This window comes from Strix aluco, chromosome 23, assembly GCF_031877795.1.
Source record: "Strix aluco isolate bStrAlu1 chromosome 23, bStrAlu1.hap1, whole genome shotgun sequence".
Classification (NCBI taxonomy): domain Eukaryota; kingdom Metazoa; phylum Chordata; class Aves; order Strigiformes; family Strigidae; genus Strix; species Strix aluco.
This window is the reverse complement of record NC_133953.1, coordinates 7,827,090-7,844,164: the sequence shown is the minus strand read 5'-3', so window position 1 is coordinate 7,844,164 and position 17,075 is coordinate 7,827,090. Positions and strand designations below refer to the sequence as shown.

At 46.2% G+C, this 17,075-nt stretch overlaps 1 protein-coding gene across 1 annotated transcript in view; it reads right to left on the bottom strand.

Moving 5' to 3' along the window:
- CDON (cell adhesion associated, oncogene regulated) overlaps positions 1–17,075 on the bottom strand; it is a 56,949-nt gene that overhangs the window by 10,198 nt on the left and 29,676 nt on the right. The window contains exons 9-16 of the mRNA XM_074848929.1: positions 15,043–15,335; positions 11,872–12,046; positions 10,659–10,787; positions 8,972–9,178; positions 8,005–8,186; positions 5,472–5,577; positions 2,188–2,310; positions 497–724 (exon numbers count right to left, since the gene is read on the bottom strand). Of these exons, the coding sequence (XP_074705030.1) occupies positions 497–724; positions 2,188–2,310; positions 5,472–5,577; positions 8,005–8,186; positions 8,972–9,178; positions 10,659–10,787; positions 11,872–12,046; positions 15,043–15,335 (1,443 nt within the window). The remainder of the gene's footprint in view (positions 1–496; positions 725–2,187; positions 2,311–5,471; positions 5,578–8,004; positions 8,187–8,971; positions 9,179–10,658; positions 10,788–11,871; positions 12,047–15,042; positions 15,336–17,075) is intronic.

Genomic DNA, 17,075 nt, shown 5'->3' with positions numbered 1-17,075 from the left:
AAGACTTGGACATGGAACTCCATTTTATTGTGGACGGACTGAGAGGTAACAAGGCCTCCAAGTGCTGCAAGTTCTCTTTCTTTCCAGAGACGCACGTGAGGGAGAGATGTGGGGTTTAAGTCTCCACATTTTAAGGAGTACTTATGATTACACACAAGTTCTGCCACGGCAATCAGCAGGAACCTACGCAGGTGCTTGAAGTTAAATGTAAGCTGAAGAAACTGTGCCCAGGCATTTCACACGTCATTCTTTGGGTGAAACCACAGCACAACTGCGCAGCAACGCAGCGATACAATGAAATGGAGACATTGCTGCTCTTAAAACAAAACAAAAACAACCCCAAAAAAAGCCCCACCCCACATCTTCACCTAAGGTATACCCAAAAAGTCCAAGTCTCAAATAAATGCCAGTTGGCTTGTAACACAAAACTGCTTCCCATTCATAAAGCATATTATGAACATTACTAATGGGGAAAAAAACAACCAAAAACCCTCACTCTGCATGGCGTTTTGCTGACGGTTCTTCCAGAGGCACATGGCAATGAAAACGATGAGAATAAGGACCATCACCCCAAGGACGCAGCCCACGATCAGGTAGAGCATGTCACTGCTCCGCACGGGGCCGTTGGAGGGCCCAGCTCCGCCTCCCCCAGCGCGGTCGGGGGGATTCGGTGGCGTACTCAGGTCCTTCACTGGATATTCAGATGCTCCCGGGGTGCGTTTCACTGGAGGAAATAAGAGATGAGGAGGGGTACGTTTGCTAAATGGGTTTTTGCATTACGAAATGAAAATAATTACTGCTGAGTTAGAATCCTCGTGCCTCCAAAAGAAAGCTTCCAAGTCAATATTAAAACCTATAACGAGAAGGCCAACTGCTATTGGGTAATGACTATTTGCCTTGGAAAATGGTTGTTACCCAGCTTGCTAACCCTCTCATTGAGGTCACTCAAAACTTTAACAAGCAACTCGACATAGGCATGGCTAGAACTGCACTAACTCCCAACTTGAAAGAGCGCAAATCTTTCCACTTCTGAGGGCAGGAAAAACCACAACATGCATTTCTATCACCTAACCACTGCCAGATGACCTAATTTTATCTGATGTGAACCCTGCTAACCCCGTTTTCAAAACCATACTGTTGAAGATACTAAGAGCTGAACAGAAAAATCACTGAAAATGAGATGCTGGTTTAACCCAGGAATTAAGTTTACCTTCGCTTTCAGAACACCATGGCTCAGATTGATTTAACACTAAAAACCTAAAAGAGGTGCCTGGCTTAGGAGAGAAGCTGGTCAGAGAGACACAAGCACCTCCATGCAGATATCTTATATAAGCTGGATCACCCCCGTAAGCCTGGAGGAGACACATTTTAAGGAACAGTCAGTATGAACGACAGATTACATCTTGCCAATTTTAAAATTAGGGAAGAAAGTAATACTCCTTGCAGGATGAAGACCAACTGTGCACGCAGCCTTGAAGCCCTGCAGCCCTTCCTTCAAAGGCTTTGCTACTAACTTAGCTAAATTTCGATGCTTCCGCTCCTAGAGGGCTTTTTTCTTTTTTTTTTTTTTTGTTTTAAAAACATTTTTTCATAGCGCTGCATTTGAAGTTTACTGTCTGCATTTTCCCTTTACAGCCTTACTTGGTTTTAGAGATTAAAGGAGACAGGAATTCTTCGCAAAATAAATGTGACTGCCATATCTGACACTTCCAGAGAACAGTACAAACTTTGTGCCAGAGGCATGCAGGATTAGTGATGGAGGCAGCCAACATAACCATCAATTGCTGCGGTCTGCACTTATACAACGTGTCACAGAGCCCCAGAGACATAAAACAGACGTACAAATCAATTCTGTCATCTTCAAGAGCATGGTTGTCTCCTAAGGAGAGGCTATCAGCACAGCAGGGAAAAAAAAAAAAGCCAACAACCCAGAACAACACCACTATCTCTTAGAGCAGGCAAATCTGCAGAGCTTTGCCGAGAGCCTTTCTGGGGAGTGCGAGGTATCAGTTTCCATATGTTCAAAACAATCCCAGCTTCGGAAGACAAAACAATCCTCCAAAACATTCCAGAAAATTACAGTCTTCATCGCAGCTGACTTTCGCACCGCAGAACAATTCAACACAGCAGATATTTCACGCCACAAAACGCCACCCTCGCGCGGTCCCGCGCGGTTTCGGCGCTCACCTTTGGTTTCGCAGATCATCACGTTGCTGTACTCGCTTTCACCACCTTCGTTATAGCACTGCATTTTAATGTCGTAAGATGTTTCTGGCTGCAGGTGATTGATCAAGTGCCATTGCTTTGTACCTATGGGGGGAGGAAAAAAAAAAAAAAAAAAAAAAATCAGCTCATTTCGTTTACTTGCATGAGCCAGAATTAGGTATGAGGATGTCGCAGCGTCTGTATAAAATTTTCTGTATAAAATTCAGGGGTACTGCAGCTTTTCCTGTTAGCACAAAAGCCTTTATTAACAATTTATGGACTCATCTGAAACCAGAAGACTCGCACTGTCTTGCAAAACAGATTCTTAGAACCTTCTGACAAATCAAAGTGGGTTTTTTTCAGTATTTCCAATGGATTTAAAAAAAAAAAAATTTCTCTACAAAACCCAGAAGTCGCTACACTCAAAACGCAGACATCCAAGTTTGCAGCATCTGTACATTTAAAAATCAACTGCAGCTCTGTGCATCTTAAACACAAAACTGGTGAAGGGATGGGTTACACCAGCTATTTACGATACGTGGGGCAAGTAACAAGGGAAAACCGGCACAGAAAACAGATTAAACTTGGGACGGGGACAAACTTCACTCGGGTAAGACCCTCTCGCAGACCCCTACAGATGCGAGGCACCGACCGAAGCCGCCCGTTTTTTTGCAGGAAGGATACATCTGTGTTGCTCAACTTCGCCAAAACCGCAAATAATTGAGCGTGCATTTTATTAAACATACTAGGAAACAAAATTAGACAGCGAGGCTGTCTCTCGCGCTGCCTGCCCCTGCAGAGACGGATCCCAAGCCAAGCAATCTTCTCTAATAGGATGGTTTTGTCATCTCTGGCTCCCAGCCAGCATTTCATTTAGACACCCTCCTGAAGTACTGAGCACTTCCATATAAATCACTCTCAGTTTTTACTTTCACAGGCTTGTGACAAATTTTAATAAACAGCGACTTTTTTTTTTTTTTTAAAGGAGTTTAATTAACTATTTGAGCACTTGTAATCCCTCTTGGAAAATACCACCTTGAACTGTTTCCACTGTTTCTAAGAAACTGTCATACCACCTACTGATTTAAGCATTAATAAAAAAAAAAATAAAGCCTGCTCGGCTGGCGGGGGCTGTCACCATGACTCTGTTCGAACTCTTCTGGGACCCGAGCCCAGGTGCAGATACCCCTGCCCGGCTGAAAAAGGGTACCCAGGAGGCCCCCATTTCAGTTTGGGGGTGTCCGGAGGGGACAGCCCACACGGTTCTAGCTCCATCCCTTGCACGCCGGGCGTCCCAAGTGAGAGCAGACAAGCCCTGGCTGAAGCTGGAACCGGCCTTTCCCTAAATCGCACGTTTTCCCAAGATTCATACTCGGTTTTCCCGTCGCCCCCACCCCCAAGCATTCCTTTCGTAATTACTACACCAGGTTTTAGGTTTCCGCTTCAAACCATTAGTGGAACTGGAATCAGTACAGGCACTTTAACTGTCCTCTTCGTGCACCATTAGCAAGGAAAAACATTTAAACAACTGACATCAGACTGCATTTACATTGAAAATTCAATCTCCACGACCCTCAAAAGAGAGAAATTCGGATCATCAATGCAGGACAGGGCTGATTTTACCCTGCTTTTGCTTAAGTTGCTGAAAGATACCAAGGAACCATCTGAGTCAAGCTTTTTGCTTTTTTTTTTTTTCCTTTAAATAAAATCTGATTTTGCCTGTAGCGGTATTTATAAGGGAAAAAAAAAGTTTTCTGCAGAGTTTTGAATGTCTCGAAAGGCAAGACTTAACAGGAAACGGTAAGGAAAGCCTACGGCAAGTACTTAGTTAATACAGGCTTCACAACACTTTTTCCACAACTCATGCAGCCATTTCAAGATAAAATTCCCTGTCAAAAGACAGACAGATTAATTCAAAGGTAACAGAGGGGAAAAAAGTGAAGAACAAGTGATTTATGGCAAAAATACCTTAAGTCACGTGTTTCTCTACATATTTCACATCAAATGCTTCCAATCACAAATTAATTGAAAATAGCTCTCTTCCCCCCACCACCCCCAATAAAGTTAATTTAGGGGAGCACAGTACAGAAAAAGTTTAAGTTTAAATATTTCCACCAAATGAGTTTCTGTTCCAGGCTTTGGCAGAGCAGAGCAGCTGCTAATGGCTTCAGACTGCCACAAAGAGTTCAATACACACACACACACTCTTGGGGAAAAAAAAAAAAAAATCAGAAACAAGCTAATTTCACAGCACAGTGGAGCCCACTTAAACAACTCAGTGCTTAGTGTATAAGATTTATAAACACACGAGTTCTGCCTAGCAAAGGCTAAAGTACATTTGCAGATGAAGGTGCAGACCGCGTGTGCTTCTTTAAAGCAATCCTCTGAGCCGAAACTCTGCATCTTTCTTAGCTTTATAGTGTGTAAAAGCTTATGTCACGCATCAAAGTACTATGTGGAGTATTGTCTAGCAGGGGGAAATTTTCAAAATAAAGACCCATTCCCCTTGTAACTGAAATACATGAGGGGGGAAAATAATTAACGTCATTGGGACAGAATGAGATCACTACGTTTACTCAGCCCAAGCAATAAGGACATTAAGTAAAATATTTTTAAAAGGGTTTTCCACTTCTGGACTAATATAGACATTATCTAATAACTTCTTCCAGGAAAATGATGACCTAATATGCACAGGGGAAAAAAATAACCTGATTAAAAGGCAAAATGAAGCACAAACATACCTGCATTTGTAGCGTACTACAGCACTTGAGGCTAAAAGGAACTTCCTTATAACAGGGTAAGTAATTAAGCAAGGTAAGAGGAGAGAAGGGCACTTGCACACAAGGTACTACCTACCTTAGAAAAGTCCGTGCTGGAGTAAATCATTTTAAAAGCCAGCTAGTTATTCGTACAGTCTAACAGAGATGCGCTTACCCTGGGTTAAATCTGTTACGCTGCCTTCTCTTTACTCAACTATCTTAGGCTGAACCAGTTCAAACAGACCTACATTAAGGACCTGCAGCAGTACAAGACAAACTCAAAACCAGTATTTAATTCTCAAATTTCCACATCGAAGAGGCTTCAGAAGGAAGAAACAAGTTCATGTGTGGGCAGAACTTGACGTTATGTAGTTGAGATAGCTACTTCTGTGAAATATATTGTAAAGACTTAGTTTGGGAAAAGCAGTTTAGATTTCATATAAACACAGCCAACATGGCTACACGATGTTCTTCCCCATCAAGTAGTGTTATTAAGCATGTGTATACCTTCCACGATATCCCTCTTGTAGTCACTATCGTTGTCGCTGTCCGTAGGCCGGTAATAGATGTAAAATCCTTGGATGGGTGTGTTGTTGTTGCTTGATGTAATATACTGAAAGAGAATTATAAAAGACTGCGTTAGAGAAGAAAAATATTAACTGACTCCTGCTGAGTTGTCATCACTGAATATCCTGGACCTGTGCAAAGCTTCTGACACTGTCCCACACAACGTCCTTGTCTCTGAACTGGAGAGACGTGGATTTGACGGACGCACCACGGGGGGGGTAAGGAATTGGCTGGATGGTCTCACTCAAAGAGTTGTGGTCAATGGTTTGATGTCCCAGTGTAGAGCGGTGACGAGGGGCGTCCTCAGGGGTCGGGGTTGGGACCGGCGCTGTTTAACACCTTTGTTGGGGACATGGACAGGGGGATCGAGGCACCCTCAGCAAGTTCCCCACCGACACCGAGCTGTGTGGGGCGGGGACACGCTGGAGGGAAGGATCCATCCAGAGGGACCTGGACAGGCTGGAGAGGGGGGACTGTGCAAACCTCACGGAGTTCAACAAGGCCAAGGGCAAGGTCCTGCCCATGGGTCGGGGCAATCCCCGGCACAAACACAGGCTGGGTGAGGAGGGGCTGGAGAGCAGCCCCCAGGAGAAGGACCTGGGGGGGTTGGTGGGTGGAAAACTGCCTGTGAGCCAGCAACGCGCGCTGGCAGCCCAGAAAGCCACCCGTGTGCTGGGCTGCACCCAGAGCAGTGTGGGCAGCAGGGCGAGGGGGGGATTCTCCCCCTCTGCTCCGCTCTGGGGAGACCCCCCTGCAGGGCTGGGTCCAGCTCTGGGGGCACCAACAGCAGAAGGACACGGACCTGCTCGAGCGGGGCCAGAGGAGGCCACGAAGATGCTCGGGGGGGGCTGGAGCACCCCCCTGTGAGGACAGGCTGAGAGAGTTGGGGGGTTCAGCTGGAGAAGAGAAGGCTCCGGGGAGACCTTAGAGCGGCCTCCCAGGGCTGAAAGGGGCTACAGGAAAGGGGGGAAGGACTCTTGATCAGGGGTGTGGGGATAGGATGAGGGGTGACAGTTTTAAACTGTCAGAGGGGAGATTTAGATGAGATCTGAGGAAGAAATTCTCCCCTGTGAGGGGGGTGAGGCCCTGGCACAGGTTGCCCAGAGAAGCTGTGGCTGCCCCCTCCCTGGAAGGGTTCAAGGCCAGGTTGGACGGGGCTTTGGGCAACCTGGGCTAGTGGAAGGTGTCCCTGCATGGGGCAGGGGGGTGGGACTGAGTGAACTTTAAGGTCCCTTCCAACCCAAACCGTTCGATGATTCTGTCTTATCACCTTGAAATATGTTTGGGTTTTTTTAAATAAGGTGTAGGGGGAAGTTTGCACAGAAGCTACAACAGAAGAGAGGATTATCTGTTGCTGTGGATGAGCACAAGGCCAAGGGATTCTCACAGGGCTGCAGGAGAGCTCTCTGCCACAGAACTCCTCGGACCAGCCAAAAAAAGGGAGAGTGGTGTGGGGAGAGGAGACGGAGCTGGGGCTGACGCTTTTCTCCCACATCACTTTCCAAACTGTCAATTAGGGTTTGACCATGAACGGCCTAAAAATTTCTGTGATTAATGAAAATGGAAAAGTTAAGACCACTTAGACTTCAGAAAGAGTTAAGATCACTCTAAAAAGGAATATTTTACTTTAAGTTATGCAGCCTCCTGAGGAACTAGAGGTTATTTTACGTTTATTATCCTTAACATCTCTTAAGGCTGAGCTAGCAGAGCAAACTAACCCTGAGAACTCTACACATTAAATCCTCCAAAGTATACCGGGGGTTAGATTTCAAAACAAGAGCAAAGAATTTCTGTGGGTTTCAATAACGACTTTAAAGTACTTGTTTACAAAAGATGAGGTAACAGGGGAAAGGAAAACGTTTCTCTAACATGAAACCTCTGCTGGGTGCGAGGGAGGACGGCAGGTTTTAAACGCAGCGCCCGCTTCCAGCCATCACAGCCTGGATTGACAAAAGCAGCAGGAATTGCAGGAAACGAAGCCAACTCGCTCGCAAGTCACGGCACGAACAGTGGTTTGGACAGAGTTAAGCCCACTGGTGCCTCTCGATCTGCCTCTGCCAGAGCAGGTGGACCGAGGCGGCTGCAGCCTCTCACTGGAGCTGCCAGTTGGGCTCCCATCTGGCGTAACCCGAGGAGGTGGTGCGTGGCATCCCCGGGGGGCTAGAAAGGGGAGAGCGAGGTGGAGGGAGGCTGGGAGACAGCGCAAAAGGCAGCAACAACTCACAGAGCTGCCTTGGAGGAGGAAAGGGGGCTTGGAAATGGGGAGCAAAGGGCTTAAGAGGCAAACGGCCCAGTAAGTTACCCAATTCTGCCATACAAGCATGAAGTAGCTCTTCTAGGAAAAAGATCATCTCAGGGAGGGGAAACCACCACTCCCTACTCCGCCACCAGCTCTTAATCCTTGCCTTTTAAGAGTCAAAACAGGAAAAATTGCCCTGCAACTGTGAGAAGAACAGGAGACAGTTATACCTACCGTCCACTTTAACATGATCTGAGTGTCACTGATGGCTTCGGTGTAAGCGATGTGAGGGCCCGTGATGGGGCGGTTGGAAAAGCGGCTGGTAAATCCGGCTACTTGGTAAGGGCGAGACGCTGCGCTGCGCGGGCTCTCCCCGTAATTGTTCACAGCAATCACACGGAACCTATACATTTCTCCTTTTAAGGGAAAAAGGGAAAGAAAGACCTTGTAGCAAAACAAAAAAGTGAAAGAAAGACGTTGTAGCAAAACAAAAAATGTGAGAGAAAGATGTTGTAGCAAAACAAGCACTGGAAGCAGGATTCAAGGAGACTAAACAGATTAGGAAGTACTTTTTGCACAACGTCCAGTTAGGAAAAACATAGGACTGCTTGCCACGGACTAATGTGGACATCAGAAATATAAACAGCTTCTAGAAGTAGTTGGGGAAATCCACTCAAGAAAAATCCACAGGCTATTATGCACAGAGATGGAGATGCCTCCATCAGCTCGGGAAGTCCCTAAACTTCAAACTGGTGGGCACCGAGAAGATGGTCCCAAGGTTGCCCATCATCATCCTTTTCTCCTCTTTCCCTGAGCTTTCAGGGCTGGACACTGGGAGAAATCAGGACAGATGTTTCTCCATTAATGCATTTTTCTCTTTTTGCATTCCGAGTGCTTACTAGAAGGACAATTAAGTTAAAACCAGCAATAATAGACAACCCTCCTCTCCACATGAAAGTGTATTGAATTGTGATGGGGTTTTTTTTCCACTTGGAAAGCCAGAAATCAACTTGACCTCATGTAATGAGCTCCTATTCCACACAAAAAAGTATCTCCTAACTGACCAGAAACAGAATAATCCAAGCAGAAGTGAAAAATGAAACAACCAAAGCGTTGCAGCGTGCCCTCAGCAGGAGCACGGTCATCTAAGCAAAGACAACAGCAGCAACAGCTGAGGTGAAGGAAAGATCAGTTTTAATACCTGGCTCCAAGTTACGAACTTCCACAGACAGCTTAGAAGGAGAAATGTTATCAGCTGCAATCAGCCAGTCGCTGTTCCGACCCAGGCGTTTATACTCCACTTTGAAGGCGGTAATGGGGGAGCCACCGTTTGCTCGTGGGATCCACGTGACGTAGACGGATGATTCTGACGCTGTGGAGATTGTGGGTCGGTCGGGAGCTTCTGGAACTGGAATGAGAAATTCAGTTACAAGAGGATTAGACTCAGCTGAAACTTCATTTTCTGTAGCAACCGATTAAACTAGTTGCTGATGATTAAATTAGACTTCATGTGTTGACAAGGAGAATCTTACATCCTCCTGTAATAACCACTCCCTTTACTCTTCTGAAAAAGATGCCTGAAGAGTAGAAAACACAGGCATCCATTAATTTATCAACCTAATAATCAAAAGCAATATGGTGTTGCACTACCCCAACCCACCTCTACACAGAAACAGAAACACATCCTAAGTAAACCGGAAAAATTTGGTTCTCATTTTCCAAACACCAGAATTCCCCCAGACCCACGGAGATTTCAATCCACCCACACTAACGAGCGCTGTACGGCCAGAGAAATGAGAACGAAGCATGCAACAAATGATATACTTACTGAACTCACTTGAAGTTACAGACAGCAGTGGAACAGAGAGAATGGAAAGAGGTGGTGTTAGTAAATCCAGTTATAACCATTCTGACTGATGTAAGGCTTTACTAAGCTAGCTTATGTTCATTAACACAGAGCCGGGCACTGACGAGAGGAGGAACTGAGCAAGGAACAAAAACCTCTCCACTCACCTCTGGTTTTACCCAAAATTTTAGATACCAAGTCACCTTTGAGATCTCAGCCCCTGAGTAAGTCTGCCTGAATCAGGTCAATGAGTTTAAAGGCTGGGGTGATGACAAAAAGGACTATAAACATGCTGTTTTCACCAGAAACCAGGCTAAAAATCACACCTACTGGGAAGTGGTTGTATCTTCTTGCCATCAGAAATAAGCCCATCCCTGAGATGCCACAGGAAAACATTCAGAACAGATATAAGCCACTCTGAGAACTTAAAACTCTCAACATGTGCATCTCCCACTTCCCTTCTTCCTCTGGAGCTTTCATAGTGGAAGAAAAGAGAAAGCCAGAGTATTTAACAAAAAGCAACTGCAGATTTAAAAACGAGCAGCAAGAACGTGGGTTATATGTGATAAGCTTATTTTTTGAGAGTCATACATGCAGGTAACAGCATCCTTGGAAATATTATATATTCGCTAGATTAGGGCACGCATTTGCTAAATTCCGAGCTTCAAATACCGCAAAGTCTGTAAGAAATGCACTACTGCCTCGTGACTTAACATCGCTGCGGAAAGCCAAGGTGTCAAGGTAGGTATTTCAAATGCTGACTCGCTGACTGGAGTAAGATAACCTTCCAGTTAATCCTAAAAGCACAAACTATCACCTTTTATTCTGGAAACATACAGAAGAATCTGGCAGATATCTGACCTCACTCACAGAAGTCCCGCAAGAGAGGAAAAATACCTGTATCAAAGAAGCCTGGGGAAGTAAATTGGAAATAGAAGAGGTCATACAAGCACCTAGAGCAGCAGTAACACAAGGGAACTCAGACGCACCTGTTTGCAACACAACTTTTAGCACGTGGATTACAAACCATCCATACACCTACCTCCGCTGTGTCGAGAGAGGTCTGGAAGGACGACACCAAAATTATTTGTCCCTTCATGAACAACGGGATGTTTAGGAATGCCTACCGGTGGGGATGGAGCCTGGGTGTTTTTCGAGGATGATGTTTTTTCTACGAAACATTTGATAGATGGGACATGAGCTCAGGGACTGGGTAAGAAAATGCTGTTCATCGCCTCTCACGATGTGCTGTTCTGCAAAATCACCCACTACAGCGCAGGGGACTAAAGCCCTGGCTCCAAATCACAAGCTGAACAGTCAGGATAGCAGTTAGGGAGTTTCTTCAGGGGAGCAAGAGAGGAGACTTCCCTCCTCAGCACAGGGACTCCTCGCTGTGGTTAAGTGACATAACATCTGCAGCCCTGCGCTTTGCGGTGATGTCGCTGGCTCCTGCCCGGGTTTCACAGCCCCCTCTCATCCCCAGAATCACAACAGGTGGTGGAAAGTGCACACTGAAATCCATCTCTAGGGAAAGAGGTTCAATACAAATGCTACGGAAGCCGCGTGAGGCCACGGCTGGACCCAGGACGCTGGGCTGAGCAGACTTCTGGCCTGTGGCTGTACGTACGTATGAACTCACACATTTCACAAATGTATTACTTAACAAAATTACAAGCTATCCCGTTCTTGTACATTAGCATGAAAAATATCTGATTGTTTGCATCCACCAGCGTCCAAGCTTAAAAGAAAAAAAAAAACTGCTTTGATTAGAAATGCTCTTTGGCTTGTCGCTGTGTGCATGCAACTATCAGAACAGCTGGCTGCTGGTCAGCTGCGAGATTTTCACCGAGGTGTCTGCAAAGCAAACCAGAAGCAGTGTTGTTGATACATGAAAACTTGATGGTGCAGAGAGTTTCTTTTGTGGTACGCTGAAAAAACTGAACAAGGACAGGCTGCTCCCTGACTTAGCTCCTTTATGCAATGGAGCTCAGCAAGTTATACCTATATTACAGTATAAGTCTTAATAATCATACCAAAAATAATATTATCAAGCTTTTAATAGTTTCTACTTCCCAACAGCCCCGGTAATGCTCAGGGAAGTTTGCCCTACAGCTATATAAGCTATTACAGGCTGTTCTTTAACAACTAAACTACAGAACATTTCATCTGTGACTTCCCAGACAACAGAGTTGATGTAATTTAAAGAAACGTCCCCTCGAAAGCCCAGGACACAGGGAACATTGTGCTGCACCTACCTTTGCTGGTGCGAAACGTCAGCATAGCGGGCTGGCCTTCCCCAGCGGCACTCCTCGCCACCATTAAAACTTCATAGAGGCTGGAAGGCTCCAGCTCGGTGAGGCGCAGCTCGTTCTCGCTGCCGGGGACGCGCACTGTGTGCCAGCTTCCCGCTGCACTGACACTGTCGTCCAGCTGCACCGGACAGGGAGAGAAAGCTCGACATCAGCAATGAACTGTTTAATACCTTTATTGATGATCTAGATGAGGGGGTCGAATGCACCCTCAGTCAGTTTGTAGATGAGACCCAGTGGGGTGGGAGTGTTGATCGGCTCGAGGGTAGGGAGGCTCTGCAGAGAGACCTGGCCAGGCTGGAGCGATGGGCTGAGGCCAACGGGAGGAGTTTCAATAAGGCCAAATGCCGGGTGCTGCCCTTGGGCCACAACAACCCCCAGCAGCGCTACAGGCTTGGGGAGGAGTGGCTGGAGAGCTGCCAGTCAGAGGGACCTAGGGGGGTGATTGATGGCCGGCTGAACAGGAGCCAGCAGTGTGCCCAGGTGGCCAAGAAGGCCAATGGCATCCTGGCTTGTAGCAGCACTAGCGTGGCCAGCAGGGACAGGGAAGTGATCTTGCCCCGGTGCTCAGCCCTGGTGAGGCCACCCCTCGATGAGTGGGTTCAGTTTTGGGCAAAACCTCACTCCAAAAAGGCCATTGAATGACTCGAGCGTGTCCAGAGAAGGGCAACGGAGCTGGTGCAGGGTCTGGAGCACAGGTCTGATGGGGAGCGGCTGAGGGAACTGGGGGGGTTTAGTCTGGAGAAGAGGAGGCTGAGGGGAGACCTCCTGGCCCTCTGCAACTCCCTGAAAGGAGGGTGCAGAGAGGGGGGATGAGTCTCTTGAGCCAAGTAACAAGCGATAGGACAAGAGGGAATGGCCTCAAATTGCTCCAGGGCAGGGTCAGACTAGATATTAGGAAGTATTTCTTTGCAGAAGGGGTTGTTGGGCGTTGGAATGGGCTGCCCAGGGAGGTGGTGGAGTCCCCATCCCTGGAGGGGTTTAAGAGTAAGGTTGACTTAGCGCTTAGGTATATGGTGTAGTTGGGAACTGTCAGTGTTAGGTCAATGGTTGGACTGGAGGAGCTTCAAGGTCTTTTCCAAACTAGACGATTCTGTGATTCTGTGAACTGCTCAGAAGTCAGTGCAACGCTCAAATCCCTCATCGCTCTCGCACACGAGCATCCAAAGGACCTCTGCCACTTGCCAAAACTCCTTATGTTTTCCTGTACCTATCTAGGGTTTGTTTCCAAGTGCTTCTGCCACAAATCAGCACTTTTGCAACTACCTTTATAGTGCTCCTTCAAAAAACGCAACTTATTTTCCTTCTCTGTACACACATGCACACTTGTTTTTGGAAAAAAATGGTCATTTTCACTCCTGGCTAAAACTAGCAAAAGACAAAATAATTTTCAAGACTTCCATCAGTCTTTAGCTGGCAGCAGGCGTGACATTAAAGGCTGAACCCAACACCCTAATGAGAAAGATGTTCCCTCAACTATCCCAGCTTTTCCTGTACTTAAACATTTTAAAATATTTATTGGCTAAAATGGGCAACAAAAAGTACATCTTAGTTACTTCTCAAGGCTGGAAAAAAGATCAGCAGGGAGACCAAAGATTTGTTTTTTATTAATGCATGTTTCCTCTTTTTTTCTTTTTTAAAAAAAACCCCACTTTTTAATTGAACAGTGAAATCATCAGCTTCATTTAAGAAAGGAAAGAGATTCAGGGTAGTCTCTTAATGCTTGACCTTTGCAGGAAAACATTACCCCAAATCCCAAAGGAAAAGACAAAGATTCTACCAAAAATAAACTACTAAACAATATAAGACTTTAATAAAACATGGAAGGCAGATCTAAACGCTGCGGATTATCAAAGGGGTTATGCCAGAGGTCTTTGTTAAAGTATTTTCTTCTGAAGCGATCACTCCAAGGCTTTTATTCCCCCAACCTTTTTTTCCCCCCTCCTCTTTAAAAGAGGAAAATCAATAAAATAATTTAATGACACAAAGTGAACACCACCCTAAAAAAACACGGTAAACTCCCTGCTGAGAAATGCATGAGTGAGCACATTTAATGTGGAACGGATTGTTATGAGTGAAGCATCAAAAAAAGGTCAAAGTAGTATTCAAAGCTTTCAGTGCTTATGTGAACCAACCACCTCTGGATGAGAAATTATATCAACAGACTTTGGCGCTAGGTTTTCAGGAACTAACAGGTCAGAAATCTAAGCACTCCCTCCAGGCTAAGACAAGATCAGGATGCAGAGGATTAAAAAGCTTATGAAAACTAAACCAAACAGCTTTGCCACGCAGAAAATTGTTTGCTTGGAAGAAGGGCACAGGCATTGCTTGGTTCTGATTTTAATCAAGAGTTCACTGTTGACACACTGTTTTTAAGGACATGATAGGCATCTACTGCGGGAATTTTAGTTCACTTTTGTATTTGATAACTTCAGTTTAATAAGGTCTCTTTGGGATGCCGAGTAGCAAACTCATATTAGGCTAATACTCATCTTCCCTTCTGCTCTTGTCTACCTACCACAGAATCACAGAATCACTCAGGTTGGAAAAGACCCTCAGGATCAGAGTCCAACCCTCAGCCCAACTCTACAAAGTTCTCCCCTACCCCACATCCCCCCACAGCTCATCCAAACCACCCTTAAACACACCCAGGGATGGTGACTCCACCCCCTCCCTGGGCAGCCTATTCCACTCTCTGACCACTCTTTCTGGGAAACATTTTTCCTCATGTCCAGTCTGAACCTCCCCTGTTGCAGTTTAAAGCCGTTCCCTCTTGTTCTGTCACTAATCCCCTGTGAGAAGAATTACCAGCTTCAAGCTTGCTCACACAAATGCATCTTTAACACCACTGAAGTCGTGTATGATACGCTCTGGAGCCCCGTTCTCCATAGACCATAATGATACTGTAAAGGAAATAAAAGCCTGGGCTCTGCAGAATAAATCTCACTTAAAACTCGATAGAACAACATACTTGTGCCCAACTTCAGTCATCCCTACAACGAGCTGCCTGTGTGGTAACGCTGCGGTTCAACAATATTCTATATTCTCTCTGGCCTGACGCTACATTCCTGTTAAAATCTGTCAATCCACCGCTTCAGCGCGACGGAGAAACGGTACCTTGCGGTATTTCACGAAATAGGCATTGATGGGTGAGCCCCCGTCCCGCCCCGAACGCCACACCAGGTTGTACATGTCCGGCTTCAGCGTCTGCGGGGGGCTGAGGATGATGGGGGCTTCGGGGGGAGCGGCAGCGTGCGGGGCTTTTTCTGTCACAGCTGCATCCAAAGGCAGTTTTGTTGGAGGCGAGCTCGAAAACGCCGTTCGTGCGCCAAAATCGCCATCGCTTTCATCGCTCTGGGCAATCTCCAGAGGAGCCATTTCTTCTGCTTTCGTGCCAGTTTCTAAAGGAACTGTAAAGGGAGGAGTCTGGTTACATCTTGAAGATGAGGTACGTTTTCCCTGCGCAGAGGGGACACTAAATCATTTAAAAACGTCATTTTCAAACAAGCCCTGCTGCAAAAAGCCAGCTCAAGAGATGTCCACGCAGACCTGAGCCCCGTTCCAAGGCGTGCCCTTGCACGCTGGCTATTTTTTCAGGGCAGAACAGCATTTTTTGGTTTACCTTTTTTTTTTTCCCCCACAGTAGCAAAGAGAGAAAACCTAAAATGCAACCGTGCAGGCATGGTTTGACTAGTATCTCTGAAACTAAGTAGTGGCAATGCAAGTTAAAAGAAAAAAAATATACATAGCTACACTTGTGACACAAATGGAGTAATTTTAAATTAATTGCAGTTGTACAAGGAACTTTTCATGGCCTGAACTGGCGTGCGCACAAGAGGACATTCTCCTACCTCAGTTTCTGAGGTTTCAGCTGTAATTTTGATCAGCTTTGAAAGTCGCACGGCTCGACTACTTCATTTGAAAATTTATGCTGAGAATAAACTCAGTTTACAGGCAGATCTAACATGCAATTTAATACCAACGCATTTCTAGAAATCCTGCTCCAGCCTCCTCCATCCTATTTACTTTGCCTGGTATGAAAAAAAAATACATGTAACATCAGTAGCTCGAAAGAGGCCGCGAGACAAAAAGAAAGCACTGTTGGGCCGACGCGGGGCTCGTCAGCATTCCAGGCAGGAAAGGGGTGGCAGGTTGGACATCTGAGATTATCCAGGACAAGCAAACGTCAGTGCTTAAAACGGGAACGTTTGGGAACCAGCACAGCTCCTCGAGGTCGCAGGCTGCAGCGCCGGGACTGCCAGATGTTCTTAGCCCTGTCCGTCCTTTCAGATTTGTGTAGGTTTATGTTACACGCCGGGGTCTGGAAGGGGAAGGGAATGAAGGGAACTTGGTTTACAAAACAAACAAATTCCTTGGTAATGTAAAGCCTAGGCAGTGTTAGCCTGGCTGACTCAGATTCCTCTAAACCTCCATTAAAATACCAGCAGCAAGTGTGGCTGCTATTTTTGGCCACTTTTTAAAAAGCTGGGAAGGGAAGGAAAGTTCTCTTTTCAAATTGAAGCCACGCTCTCAGCAAGCATTCCGTGTTTGTTTCTTCCTATTTATTTAGCAATGCCACAAAGTTTGGAGACCGAAGAGGGGAACAACATGGGGAGGACGTCCCCAAAGCCAGATGGAGTTGGCTTAAAACATCAGACGCCCCCAGAACAATCTCCAAGCGAAAGGGTATCTACTGTCAGCGAAGCAGTGGGAAGGGGACGCGCCGCCGCGCGTTAATATTGGAAACAAATGCCGTCTCTGCTCGAGGCAGCAGAAGGCCCACTGGATTGTGGTGGACCCCGAGGATTTGTGGGTGGGCACAGGATGGTTTGACGCCCGCCGCCGTGGGGGAAACGGACTCTTGTGCGTGGAGAATTCGTTGTGGTTTAGGCTGGTGACAGGAGACCTGCAGTCGTTGCTGTGTTTATTGCTGTGAGAGGGGAGGCGTCAACAACTGGCAAAGAGGTTGAGTTTTTGCTTTGGAAAATAACCCCCGGGTAACAATTTCCATTAAGCAATTCGGATCTAAGCTCTTTTTGCTAAGTTTCTGGCATAATTGCTACCCATATAAACCAGCACATCAGACTTCTCTTTGCTGCTGTGTCATTATGCAACTTTTTTGGGCTGTTGCTTTCAGTGCCATCCCTTTC